We start from the raw sequence: 13,980 nt of genomic DNA on the forward strand, positions 1-13,980 counted from the left end.
GGTGTATCTCATTGATTGATTTGCGTATATTGAAGAATCCTTGTATCCCTGGGATAAATCCCACTTGATCGTGGTATATGATCCTTTTAATGTGCTGTTGGATTCTGTTTGCTAGTATTTTGTTGAGGATTTTTGCATCGATATTCATCAGTGATATTGGTCTGTAATTTTCTTTTTTTGTGGTATCTCTGTCTGGTTTTGGTATTAGGGTGATGGTGGCCTCATAGAATGAGTTTGGGAGTGTTCCTTCCTCTGCAAATTTTTGGAAGAGTTTGAGAAGGATGGGTGTTAACTCTTCTCTGAATGTTTGATAGAATTCACCTGTGAAGTCATCTGGTCCTGGACTTTTGTTTGTCGAAAGAATTTTTTTTTTTTTTTTTTTCTGTGGTACGCGGGCCTCTCACTGTTGTGGCCTCTCCCCTTGCGGAGCACAGGCTCCAGATGCACAGGATCAGCAGCCATGGCTCACGGGCCCAGCTGCTCCGTGGCATGTGGGACCTTCCCGGACCGTGGCACGAACCCGTGTCCCCTGCGTCGGCAGGCGGACTCTCAACCACTGTGCCACCAGGGAATCCCTGTTGGAAGATTTTTAATCATAGTTTCAATTTTATTACTTGTGATTGGTCTGTTCGTATTTTCTGTTTCTTCCTGGTTCAGTCTTGGAAGGTTGTACCTTTCTAAGAATTTGTCCATTTCTTCCAGGTTGTCCATTTTATTGGCATAGAGTTGCTTGTAGTAGTCTCTTAGGATGCTTTGTAATTCTGCGGTGTCTGTTGTAACTTCTCCTTTTTCATTTCTAATTTTATTGATTTGAGTCCTCTCCCTCTTTTTCTTGATGAGTCTGGCTAATGGTTTATCAATTTTGTTTATCTTCTCGAAGAGCCAGCTTTTACTTTTATTGATCTTTGCTATTGTTTTCTTTGTTTCTATTTCATTTATTTCTGATCTGATCTTTATGGTTTCTTTCCTTCTGCTAACTTTGGGTTTTGTTTGTTCTTCTTTCTCTAGTTCCTTTAGGTGTAAGGTTAGGTTGTTTACTTGAGATTTTTCTTGTTTCTTGAGGTAGGCTTGTATAGCTATAAACTTTCCTCTTAAAACTGCTTTTGCTGCATCCCATAGGTTTTGGATCATCATGTTTTCATTATCATTTGTCTCTAGGTATTTTTTGATTTCCTCTTTGATTTCTTCAGTTATCTTTTGGTTATTTAGTAATGTATTGCTAGCCTGCATGTGTTTGTGTTTTTTACTTTTTTTTCCCTATAATTGATTTCTAATCTCATAACATTGTGGTCAGAAAAGATGATTGATATGATTCAGTTTTCATAAATTTACTGAGGCTTGTTTTGTGACCCATGATGTGATCTATCCTGGAGAATGTTCCGTGTGCACTTGAGAAGAAAGTGTAATCTGCTGTTTTTGGATGGAATGTCCTATAAATATCAATTAAATCTATCTGGTCTACTGTGTCATTTAAAACTTCTGTTTCCTTATTTATTTTCATTTTGGATGATCTGTCCATTGGTGTAAGTGAGGTGTTAAAGTCCCCCACTGTTATTGTGTTACTGTCGATTTCCTCTTTTAGAGCTGTTAGCAGTCGCCTTATGTATTGAGGTGCTCCTATGTTGGGTGCATATATATTTATAATTGTTATATCTTCTTCTTGGATTGATCCCTTGATCATTATGTAGTGTCCTTTCTTGTCTCTTGTAACATCTTTATTTTAAAATCTATTTTATCTGATATGAGTATAACTACTCCAGCTTTCTTTTCATTTCCATTTGCATGGAATATCTTTTTCCATCCCCTCACTTTCAGTCTGTATGTGTCCCTAGGTCTGAAGTGGGTCTCTTGTAGACAGCATATACATGGGTATTGTTTTTGTATCCATTCAGCAAGCCTGTGTCTTTCTGTTGGAGCATTTAATCCATTCACGTTTAAGGTAATTATCGATATGTATATTCCTATGACCATTTTCTTAATTGTTTTGGGTTTGTTTTTGTAGGTCGTTTTCTTCTCTTGTGTTTCCCACTTAGAGAAGTTCCTTTAGCATTTGTTGTAGAGCTGGTTTGGTGGTGCATTTGCTTGTCTGTAAAACTTTTGATTTCTCCATCAAATCTGAATGAGATCCTTGCCGGGTAGAGTAATCTTGATTGTAGGTTCTTCCCTTTCATCATTTTAAGTATATCACACCACTCCCTTCTGGCTTGTAGAGTTTCTGCTGAGAAATCAGCTGTTACCCTTATGGGAGTTCCCTTGTATGTTATTTGTCGTTTTTCCCTTGCTGCTTTCAATAATTTTTCTTTGTCTTTAATTTTTGCTAATTTGATTACTATGTGTCTCGATGTGTTTCTCCTTGGGTTTATCCTGCCTGGGACTCTCTGTGCTTCCTGGACTTGGGTGGCTCTTTCCTTTCCCATGTTAGGGAAGTTTTCGACTATAATCTCTTCAAATATTTTCTCAGGCCCTCTCTCTCTCTCTTTTCCTTCTGGAACCCCTGTAATGCGAATGTTGTTGCGTTTAATGTTTTCCCAGAGACTTAGGCTGTCTTCATTTGTTTTCATTCTTTTTTCTTTAGTCTGTTCCACAGCAGTGAATTCCACCATTCTGTCTTCCAGGTCACTTATCCGTTCTTCTGCCTCAGTTATTCTGCTATTGATTCCTTCTAGTGTAGTTTTCATTTCAGTTACTGTATTGTTCATCTCTGTTTGTTTGTTCTTTAATTCTTCTAGGTCTTTGTTAAACATTTCTTGCATCTTCTTGATCATTGCCTCCATTCTTTTTCTGAGGTCCTGCATCATCTTCACTATCATTATTCAGAATTCTTTTTCTGGAAGGTTGCCTTCAGTTAGTTTTTTCTCTGGGGTTTTATCTTGTTCCTTCATCTGGTATATAGCCCTCTCCCTTTTCATCTTGTCTATCTTTCTGTGAGTGTGGTTTTTGTTCCACAGGCTGCAGGATTGTAGTTCTTCTTGCTTCTGCTGTCTGCCCTCTGATGGATGAGGCTATCTAAGAGGCTTGTTGGCAGTGACTGGTAGTGGGTAGAGCTGACTGTTGCTCTGGTGGGCAGAGCACAGTAAAAGTTTAATCCACTTGACTGTTGATGGGTGGGGCTGACTTCCATCCCTGTTGGTTGTTTCGCCTGAGGCAACCCAACACTGGAGGCTGCCTGGGCTCTTTGGTGGGGCTAATGGCGGACTCTGGGAGGGCTCATGCCAAGGAGTACTTCCCAGAACTTCTGCTGCCAGTGTCCTTCTCCCCACGGTGAAACAGAGCCACCCCCCGCCTCTGCAGGAGACCCTCCACCACTAGCAGGTAGGTCTGGTTCAGTCTCCCCTGAGGTCACTCCTCCTTCCCCTGGGTCCTGATGTGCACACTACTTTGTGTGTGCCCTCCAAGAGTGGAGTCTCTGTTTCCCCCAGTCCTCTTGAAGTCCTGCAATCAGTTCCCACTAGGCTTCAAAGTCTAATTCTCTAGGAATTCCTCCTTCCGTTGCCGGACCCCCACATTGGGAAGCCTGACATGGGGCTCAGAACCTTCACTCCAGTGGGTGGACTTCTGTGGTATAAGTGTTCTCCAGTCTGTGATTCACCCACCCACCAGTTATGGGATTTGATTTTACTGTGATTGTGCCCCTCCTACCATCTCATTGTGGCTTCTCCTTTGTCTTTGGATGTGGGGTATCTTTTTTGGTGAGTTCCAGCTTCTTCCTGTCAATAACTGTCCAGCAGCTACTTGTGATTCCGGTGTTCTCGCAAGAGGGAGTGAGAGCACGTCCTTCTACTCCGCCATCTTGGTTCCTCCCTTCCCTGTGTCTTTTTAAATTATGGTTTTCCCTGGGTGTATGCCCAGGAGTGGGATTGCTGGGTCATACAATAATTCTATTTTTAGTGTTTTAAGGAACCTCCATGTTGTTCTCCATAGTGGCTGTATCAATTTACATTCCCACCAACAGTGCAAGATGGTTCCCTTTTCTCCACACCCTCTCCAGCATTTGCTGTTTGTAGATTTTCTGATGATGCCCATTCTAACTGGTGTGAGGTGATACCTCATTGTAGTTTTGATTTGCATTTCTCTAATAATTAGTGATGTTGAGCAGCTTTTCATGTGTTTCTTGGCCATCTGTATGTCTTCTTTGGAGAAATGTCTGTTTAGGTCTTCTGTCCATTTTTTGATTGGGTTGTTTGTTTTTTTAATATATATATATATTTTTACAACTTTATTGAGTATAACTGCTTCACAATGGTGTGTTAGTTTCTGCTTTATAACAAAGTGAATCAGTTATACATATACATCTGTTCCCATATCCCTTCCCTCTTGCGTCTCCCTCCCTCCCAGCCTCCCTATCCCACCCCTCCAGGCGGTCACAAAGCACCGATCTGATCTCCCTGTGCTATGTGGCTGCTTCCCACTAGCTATCTACCTTACGTTTGAGAGTGTATATATGTCCATGCCTCTCTCTTGCTTTGTCACAGCTTACCCTTCCTCCTCCCCATATCCTCAAGTCCATTCTCAAGTAGGTCTGTGTCTTTTTTCCTGTTTTACCCCTAGGTTCTTCATGACATTTTTTTTTCTTAAATTCCACATATATGTGTTAGCATACGGTATTTGTCTTTCTCTTTCTGACTTACTTCACTGTGTATGACAGACTCTAGGTCTATCCACCTCATTACAAATAGCTCAATTTCGTTTCTTTTTATGGCTGAGTAATATTCCATTGTATATATGTGCCACATCTTCTTTATTCATTCATCCGAAGATGGACACTTAGGTTGTTTCCATGTCCAGGCTATTGTAAATAGAGCTGCAATGAACATTTTGGTACATGACTCTTTTTGAATTATGGTTTTCTCAGGGTATATGCCCAGTAGAGGGATTGCTGGGTCATATGGTAGTTCTATTTGTAGTTTTTTAAGGAACCTCCATACTGTTCTCCATAGTGGCTATATCAATTTACGTTCCCACCAACAGTGCAAGAGGGTTCCCTTTTCACCACACCCTCTCCAGCATTTGCTGTTTGTAGATTTTCTGATGATGCCCATTCTAAGTGGTGTGAGGTGATACCTCATTGTAGCTTTTGATTTGCATTTCTCTAATAGGTAGTGATGTTGAGCAGCTTTTCATGTGTTTCTTGGCCATCTGTATGTCTTCTTTAGAGAAATGTCTGTTTAGGTCTTCCACCCATTTTTTGATTGGGTTGTTTGTTTTTTTAATATTGAGCTGCATGAACTGTTTATATATTTTGGAGATTAATCCTTTGTCTTTTGATTCGTTTGCAAATATTTTCTCCCATTCTGCGTGTTGTTTTTTCATCTTGTTTATAGTTTCCTTTGCTGTGCAAAAGCTTTTAAGTTTCATTAGGTCCCATTTGTTTATTTTTGGTTTTATTTCCATTACTCTAGGAGGTTGGTCAAAAAAGATCTTGCTGTGATTTATGTCAAAGAGTGTTCTTCCTGTGTTATCCTCTAAGAGTTTTATAGTGTCCAGTCATACATTTAGGTCTTTAATCCATTTTGAGTTTATTTTTGTGTATGTTGTTAGGGAATGTTCTAATTTCATTCTTTTACCTGTAGCTGTCCAGTTTTCCCAGCACCACTTATTGAAGAGACTGTCTTTTCTCCATTGTATATCCCTGCCTCCTTAGTCATAGATTAGTTGACCATAGGTGCGTGGGTTTATCTCTGGGCTTTCTATCCTGTTCCATTGATCTATATTTTTGTTTTGTGCCAGTACCATATTGTCTTGATTACTGTAGCTTTGTAGTATAGTCTGAAGTCAGGGAGTCTGATTCTTCCAGCTCTTTTTTTTTCCCTCAAGACTGCTTTGCCTATTCGGGGTCTTTTGTGTCTCCATATAAATTTTAAGATTTTTTTTGTTCTAGTTCTGTAAAAAATGCCATTGGTAATTTGATAGGGATTGCATTGAATCTTAAGATTGCTTTGGGTAGTATAGTCATTTTCACAGTATTGTTTCTTCCAGTTCAAGAACATGGTATATCTGTCCATCTGTTTGTATCATCTTTGATTTCTTTCATCAATGTCTAATAGGTTTCTGAGTACAGGTCTTTTACCTCCTTAGGTAGGTTTATTCCTAGGTATTTTATTCTTTTTGTTGCAATGATGAATGGGATTGTTTTCTTAATTTCTCTTTCTGATCTTTCATTGTAAGTGTATAGGAATGCAAGAGATTTCTGTGCATTAATTTTGTATCCTGAAACTTTACTACATTCATTGATTAGCTCTAGAAGTTTTCTGGTGGCATCTTTAGGATTCTCTATGTATAGTATCATGTCATCTGCACACAGTGACAGTTTTACTTCTTCTTTTCCAATTTGTATTCCTTTTATTTCTTTTTCTTCTCTGATTGCTGTGGCTAGGACTTCCAACACTATGTTGAATAATAGTGGTGAGAGTGGACATCCTTGTCTTGTTCCTGATCTTAGAGGAAATGCTTTCAGTTTTTCACCATTGAGAATGATGTTTGCTGTGGGTTTGGCCTTTATTGTGTTGAGGTAGTTTCTCTCTATGCCCACTTTCTGTAGAGTTTTTATCATAAATGGGTGTTGAATTTTGTCAAAAGCTTTTTCTGCATCTATTGAGATGATCATATGGTTTTTATTCTTCAATTTGTTAATATGGTGTATCACATTGATTGATTTGCGTATATTGAAGAATCCTTGCATCCCTGGGATAAATCCCACTTGATCGTGGTATATGATCCTTTTAACGTGCTGTTGGATTCTGTTTGCTAGTATTTTGTTGAGGATTTTTGCATTGATATTCATCAGTGATATTGGTCTGTAATTTTCTTTTTTTGTAGTATCTCTGTCTGGTTTTGGTATTAGGGTGATGGTGGCCTCATAGAATGAGTTTGGGAGTGTTCCTTCCTCTGCAAATTTTTGGAAGAGTTTGAGAAGGATGGGTGTTACCTCTTCTCTAAATGTTTGATAGAATTCACCTGTGAAGCCATCTGGTCCTGGACTTTTGTTTGTTGGAAGATTTTTAATCACAGTTTCGATTTCATTACTTGTGATTGGTCTGTTCATATTTTCTGTTTTTTCCTGGTTCAGTCTTGGAAGGTTATACTTTTCTAAGCATTTGTCCATTTCTTCCAGGTTGTGCATTTTATTGGCATAGAGTTGCTTATAGTAGCCTCTTAGGATGCTTTGTATTTCTGCGGTGTCTGTTGTAACTTCTTTTTCATTTCTAATTTTATTGAGTTGTGTCCTCTCCCTCTTTTTCTTGATGAGTCTGGCTAATGGTTTATCAATTTTGTTTATCTTCTCAAAGAAGCAGCTTTTAGTTTTATTGATCTTTGCTATTGTTTCTTTGTTTCTATTTCATTTATTTCTGATCTGATCTTTATGGTTTCTTTCCTTCTACTAACTTTGGGTTTTGTTTGTTCTTCTTTCTCTAGTTCCTTTAGTGTAAGGTTAGGTTGTTTATTTTAGATTTTTCTTGTTTCTTGAGGTAGAATTGTATTGCTGTAAACTACTCTCTTAGAACTGCTTTTGCTGCATCCCATAGGTTTTGGATCATCGTGTTTTTGTTGTCATTTGTCTCTAGGTATTTTTTGATTTCCTCTTTGATTTCTTCAGTGATCTCTTGGCTATTTAGTAACTTATTGTTTAGCCTCCATGTGTTTGTGTTTTTTACATTTTTTTCCCCTGTAATTGATTTCTCATCACATAGCACTGTCGTCAGCAAAGATGCTTGATATGATTTCAATTTTCTTAATTTTACCGAGGCTTGATTTGTGACCCAAGATGTGATCTATCCTGGAGAATGTTCTGTGTGCAGTTGAGAAGAAAGTGTAATATGTTGTTTTTGGATGGAATGTCCTATAAATATCAATTAAATCTATCTGGTCTGTTGTCTCATTTAAAGCTTGTGTTTCCTTATTAATTTTCTGTCTGCTTGATCTGCCCATTAGTGTAAGTGTGATGTTAAGGTCCCCTACTATTATTGTGTTACTGTCGATTTCCTCTTTTGTTGCTGTTAGCATTTGCCTTATGTATTGAGGTCCTCCTGTGTTGGGTGCATTTATATTTATAGTTGTTATAGTTTCTTCTTGGATTGATCCCTTGATCATTATGTGGTGTCCTTCCTTGTCTCTTTTAACATTCTTTTTTAAAGTCTATTTTATCTGATATGAGTATTGCTACTCCAGCTTTCTCTTGATCTCCATTTGCATGGAATATCTTCTTCCGTCACCTCACTTTCATTCTGTATGTATCCCTAGGTCTGAAGTGGGTCCTTTGCAGACAGCATATATATGGGTCTTGTTTTTGTATCCATTCAGCGAGCCTGTGTCTTTTGGTTGGAGCATTTAATCCATTCACATTTAAGGTAATTATTGATATGTATGTTCCTGTTACCATTTACTTAATTGTTTTGGGGTTTGTTTTTTTTGTAGGTCTTTTTCTTCTCTTGTGTTTCTCACTTAGAGAAGTTCCTTTAGCATTTGCTGTAGAGCTGGTTTGGTGGTGCTGAATTCTCTTAGCTTTTGATTGTCTGTAAAGCTTTTGATTTCTCCATCAAATCTGAATAAGATCCTTGCTAGGTAGAGTAATCTTGGTTGTAGCGCCTTCCCTTTCATCACTTTAAATATATCGTGCCCCCCACTTCTCACCAGTAGAGTTTCTGCTGAGAAGTCAGCTGTTACCCTTATGGGAGTGCTGTTGTATGTTATTTGTTGTTTTTCCCTTGTTGCTTTTAATAATTTTTCTGTGTCTTTTAATTTTTCTCAGTTTGATTACTATGTGCCTTGGCGTGTTTCTCCTTGGGTTTATCCTGCCTGGGACTCTCTGTACTTCCTGGACTTGGGTGGCTATTTCCTTTTCCATGTTAGGGAAGTTTTCCACTGTAATCTCTTCAAATATTTTCTCGGGTCCTTTTGCTCTCTCTTCTGCTTCTGCGGCCCCTATAATGCGAATGTTGGTGCATTTAATGTTGTCCCAGAGGTCTCTTAGATTGTCTTCATTTCTTTTCTTCTTTTTTCTTTTTTCTGTTTCACGGTGAATTCCACCATTCCAAGTCACTTATCCATTCTTCTGCCTCAGTTATTCTGCTATTGATTCCTTCTAGTGTATTTTTCTTTTCAGTTATTGTATTGTTCATCGGTGTGTGTTTGTTCTTTAATTCTTCTAGGTCTTCATTAAACATTTCTTGCATTCTCAGTCTTTGCCTCCATTCTTTTTCCAATGTCCTGGATCATCTTCACTATCATTATTCTGAATTCTTTTCCTGGAAGGTTGCCTATCTCCACTTTGTTTAGTTGTTTTTCTGGGATTTTATCTTGTTCCTTCATCTGGTGCATAGTCCTCTGGCTTTTCATTTTGTCTTTCTGTGAATGTGGTTTTTGCTGCACAGGCTTCAGGATTGTAGTTCTTCTTGCTTCTGCTGTCTGCCTTCTGGGGATGAGGCTGTCTAAGAGGCTTGTGCAAGCTTCCTGATGGGAGGGACTGGCGGTGGGTAGAGCTGGGTGTTGCTCTGGTGGGCAGAGCTCTGTAAAACTTTAATCTGCTTGTCTGCTGATGGGTAGGGCTGGGTTCCCTCCCTGTTGGTTGTTTGGCCTGAGGCGACCCAGCACTTGAGGCTACAGGCTCTTTGGTGGGGCTAATGGCGGACTCTGGGAGGGCTCACGCCAAGGAGTACTTCCCAGAATTTCTGCTGCCAGTGTCCTTGTCCTCACAGTGAGACACAGCCACCTCCCGCCTCTGCAGGAGACCCTCCAACACTAGCAGGTAGGTCTGGCTCAGTCTCCTGTGGAGTCACTGCTCCTTCCCCTGGGTCCTGATGCACACACTACTTTGTGTGTGCCCTCCAAGAGTGGAGTCTCTGTTTCCCCCAGTCCTGTCAAAGTCCTGCAGTTAAATCCCGCTAGCCTTCAAAGTCTGATTCTCTGCGAATTCCTCCTCCTGTTGCCAAACCCCCATGTTGGGAAGCCTGACATGGGGCTCAGAACCTTCACTCCAGTGTGTGGACTTCTGTGGTATAATTCTTCTCCAGTTTGTGAGTCACCCACCCAGCCACTATGGGGTTTGATTTTATTGTGATTGTGTCCCTCCTACCATCTCATTGCAGCTTCTCCTTTGTCTTTGGATGTGGGGTATCTTTGTTGGTGAGTTCCAGTGTCTTCCTGTCGATGATTGTTCAGCAGTTAGTTGTGATTCCAGTGTGCTCGCAAGAAGCAGTTAGTTTACATCCTTTTACTCCGCCATCTTGAACCAATCTGCCTTAAATGTAATGTTAAATGGTTGAATAATATTCTACTCAGTGCAGAAGGAAGTAACATTGATGGAGTACATACTGTGCCAGATATTGTGCACAGTGTTCTATTTTTGTCCCATTTTATCCCCATAGTAGTTCTGTATGATGGCTGTTATTATACCCATTTCATAGATGAGAAAATTGAGACCTAGCTTAGTTTATTTCCATTTCATTAATTGACCTCTACTACGTTCTATGTATGATTCTGAGTTCTGGAGATTCAAAGATGAGTGGGACATTGTCCCTCCTATAAGGTTTTCAGAAAATCTACAGGGGGCAGCGTATGAGTATAGAGATAATTTCAATACAGTATGCTGAGTTCAGTGACACAGAAGAGGAACGCCTGACCTGGGTCAGAGCAGTTTTACCAGAGCAGTGCTTCTCAAACTTTAATGTGCATATGGAAGTACTGGGGGTTCTTGTTAAAATGCAGATTCTGATTTTGGGGTCTTTGGTGCGGTATGAGATTCTTCATTTCCAACAGGCTTGCAGGTGATGCTGATGCTGCTGGTCCACATTTTGGACTATTTTGAGTGGGAATATTATAGACAATGTAGGATTTGAACAGATACCAGTTAGCTGGGTAGAGAAATGGGGAAAGGTAATCTAGATAGGACAGCATGGGACAAGGCATAGAAGCATAAAAAAATGTGTTAAATGGGTAAACTACTTATAATCTATAGCAGGTGTTGGCAAACTACAGCTTGCTGGGTGAATTCAGCCCACATAGCCTGTTTTTGTATAGCCCATGTGCTAAGATAGTTTTTACGTTTTTAAAGGTTGTTAAAAAAAAAAAAAACGAACAAAGAAGAAAAAAAAATGAACAAAGAGATGTAGAAAGTCTTAAATGTTTACAAGCTAGCCCTTTACAGAACATGCTTGGAATCTGTTTTGATGGTGGTTATTGGTGGAATATAAAATCTGCAGTAGGGCATGGCAGGAAATATGTTAGAGACAGTAGGCAGGGGTGATCACAGGGGACACAGAGGAGCTTGGCCTTTATCTTTGAGGTGATAGGAAGCTAGGCAGAGTTTAAAGAAGGGAGGTGAAAACAGTAGGATTTTGTCACTGATTTGATGTAAGGGAGTGGGGAAAAGGGTCCTGGCATGGGTGAATGGTGTTGTTCCCAGCTGAAATCCATAATTGGAGGAGAAGCCATTTGAAAGGTAGAGATGATTCATTCATTTTTGGACCTGTTGAGTTTGAGAGAGCACTGTAGGATACCCAGGCTTTCCAGAAGATAAGAGAGATCAATTCTCATTCACTATTTTTGCATCACTGTTTTGTTTAACTGTTACTATTTCATTTACACTTTTAAAGTAGTTTCATGTGACGTGTACATCCATACTCATTCATCTGAAAAAAACAGGTTGTTGAACAGCAGGTGTCTTGTAATCCCTTTCATGCAATGTGATGTGTGTGTGTGTAGAGCTGTCTGGAAGGATGCGTGCAGTATTTCCTACTGTTTTTCTATACAAAGCTATGTGTTTTGGGATTTAATAGACTTTTCTGGCCCAGGCTAGGAATTCACCATTGTTTACAACGTTGTCAGCATTCTAATGAGAAGCAGCAGCATTAATTTCAAATAATTGGCTTATGTGGAAAATTAATAAATTGGTGACTAACTTGTACATACTTTGAGATGCTTATTGTTCAGTAAAATTAATATTCTGATATATTGAAATCCAACAGAGTAATCAGATCACATCAATTAGTTTGTGTATGATAGTATGTGTGCAGTTTGCTTTAATTCTGTATGCAAATAGACTATACTCTTAAAGGTTCCAGTTTTTGATTACTTATTCTAGTTTACTATAGAATCAATGGCATTTTATCCATACCCTTCTTCCTGGTAGTATCATGATTCTTGAAAGATACACTTTTGGCACTATAAAAGAATATTTTCTAAATTGACCTTTCAGTGTAAGTAACACAGGTACATACCTAAGTTTAAAAGTTATTTTCTTGCCATGAAATAATGTTTTAAAAATTCTTTATTTAGATTGAATACCTGCTTAAGAAACTTACAGAAGCTATGGGAGGAGGTTGGCAACAAGAACAATTTGAAAATTATAAAATCAACTTTGATGACAATAAAGATGGCCTTTCTGTGTGGGAACTGATTGAGCTTATTGGAAATGGACAGTTTAGCAAAGGCATGGATCGGCAGACAGTGTCCATGGCAATTAACGAGGTCTTTAATGAGCTTATATTAGATGTGCTGAAACAGGTAAGAGTCCTATAAAACTATTTCTCCTCACCTTTAGAATTTGACATGTTTGAAATAAAACAAATTTGCATCACAAAGATGAGTCTAAGTCACTTATACTTTTACACTGATTTAGAACAGGAATAAAGTTTCTTATTTTCCCAGTCTTGTGTTAGGCTTTCATTGTAAAGAATTACAGTTAAGCATTGGGAAATTACTATTTTGAAATAACTGTTTAAATGATCACATTTCTAAACATTTTTAAAGTACTTTTATGTCACGTGTACATCCATACTTATTCATCTGAAAGATCCCATGGCATATTGTTCAGTGAAAAAAACAGTTTGTTGAACAGTAGGTGTCTTGTCATCCCTTTCATGCAATGTGATTTGTGTTTGTAGAGCTGTCCGGAAGGATGAGTGCCAAAATGTTAAAAGTGATTGCCGCTGGATTGTGGGATTTCTGTGAATTTTATTTTATTCTTTGTTCTTTTCTTATTATTGGACTTACTATTATATATGTTTATACATGTTGATCTCTCTTTATATATATGATATATATTATTTTTATAAAATCATAAAAATATTCTTTTTGGAAAAAATACCTTTATATAGTAAAGTTGTGTTTATCATATTACATTATAAAGTTTTTTTTCTCAGCACCTGCATAGCATCTGATATACATATGGGAGGCTTAATGCTTATTAAGTAGAATTTATATATTTTTAGTGGATTAGATTAGATTTCTTTTTTTTCTTTTTTCTTTTTTTTTCTCTTTTCTGTTTGCTAAAGCAGATTAGATTTCTTACCTTATTACATTGAATAATAGCTCTGATTTGGGATTTCCTTACTTTGGTCCTTTCTTTGCTCTGTTAGGTGATATTGTTTTTGCTCTTTTCTCCAAATGGAGCCCATCAAAAAAATTAATTGAGGCCTAATTTGTGTAAGTTTTTGGTGCTGCAAGGAGTTATGAGACATGGTCTCTGTCTGAAGAGAATTTCCAGACAGATTAGGATGGCAGAATATAGAACTACAGATGAATTGCAGTATGAGATAGCTTTGGCTTAAATGTTCAAGGATTAGCAAACTGAACAAGTAATATGATTAGTACTTAGTGTAATAATCAAATGGTACAGCCAAGATATTATCATATATTTAACCATGTGTATAGTCTACCACAAGCTATCAGCACCTATAGATTGACTATTCAAAATGTGAGTTATTCTTGAATAGTACTGAAGGGTTTTGGCCTATAATAAATGTGCAGTTTTGCTGAAGTAAAATTTTTAATCATACATCTTCGATGCTGATATATGGGAAGGAAGCACAGGGCTAGTAAGTGTGAGCATAGAAGCTATACTTAGAAGCCAGTAGCCTAACTACTGGTCCACAGTTCTTTTTCTGCTCCTTTGGAGTAGAGTTCCTCCAGAATCGTGAGGTCAGGTAGAGAGGTACTTTGGTGCCAGAGGGTGACTGGCTGAGAAGATATGCTTGGCCAAGTTGA

At 38.5% G+C, this 13,980-nt stretch overlaps 1 protein-coding gene across 1 annotated transcript in view; it reads left to right on the top strand.

The window, feature by feature from the left end:
- Positions 1-13,980, top strand: part of SWAP70 (switching B cell complex subunit SWAP70) — an 81,310-nt gene that overhangs the window by 48,033 nt on the left and 19,297 nt on the right. The window contains exon 4 of the mRNA XM_060104433.1: positions 12,271-12,498. Within this exon, the coding sequence (XP_059960416.1) occupies positions 12,271-12,498 (228 nt within the window). The remainder of the gene's footprint in view (positions 1-12,270; positions 12,499-13,980) is intronic.

The sequence above is a fragment of the Mesoplodon densirostris genome, chromosome 7 (assembly GCF_025265405.1).
Source record: "Mesoplodon densirostris isolate mMesDen1 chromosome 7, mMesDen1 primary haplotype, whole genome shotgun sequence".
In the NCBI taxonomy this organism is placed as follows: domain Eukaryota; kingdom Metazoa; phylum Chordata; class Mammalia; order Artiodactyla; family Ziphiidae; genus Mesoplodon; species Mesoplodon densirostris.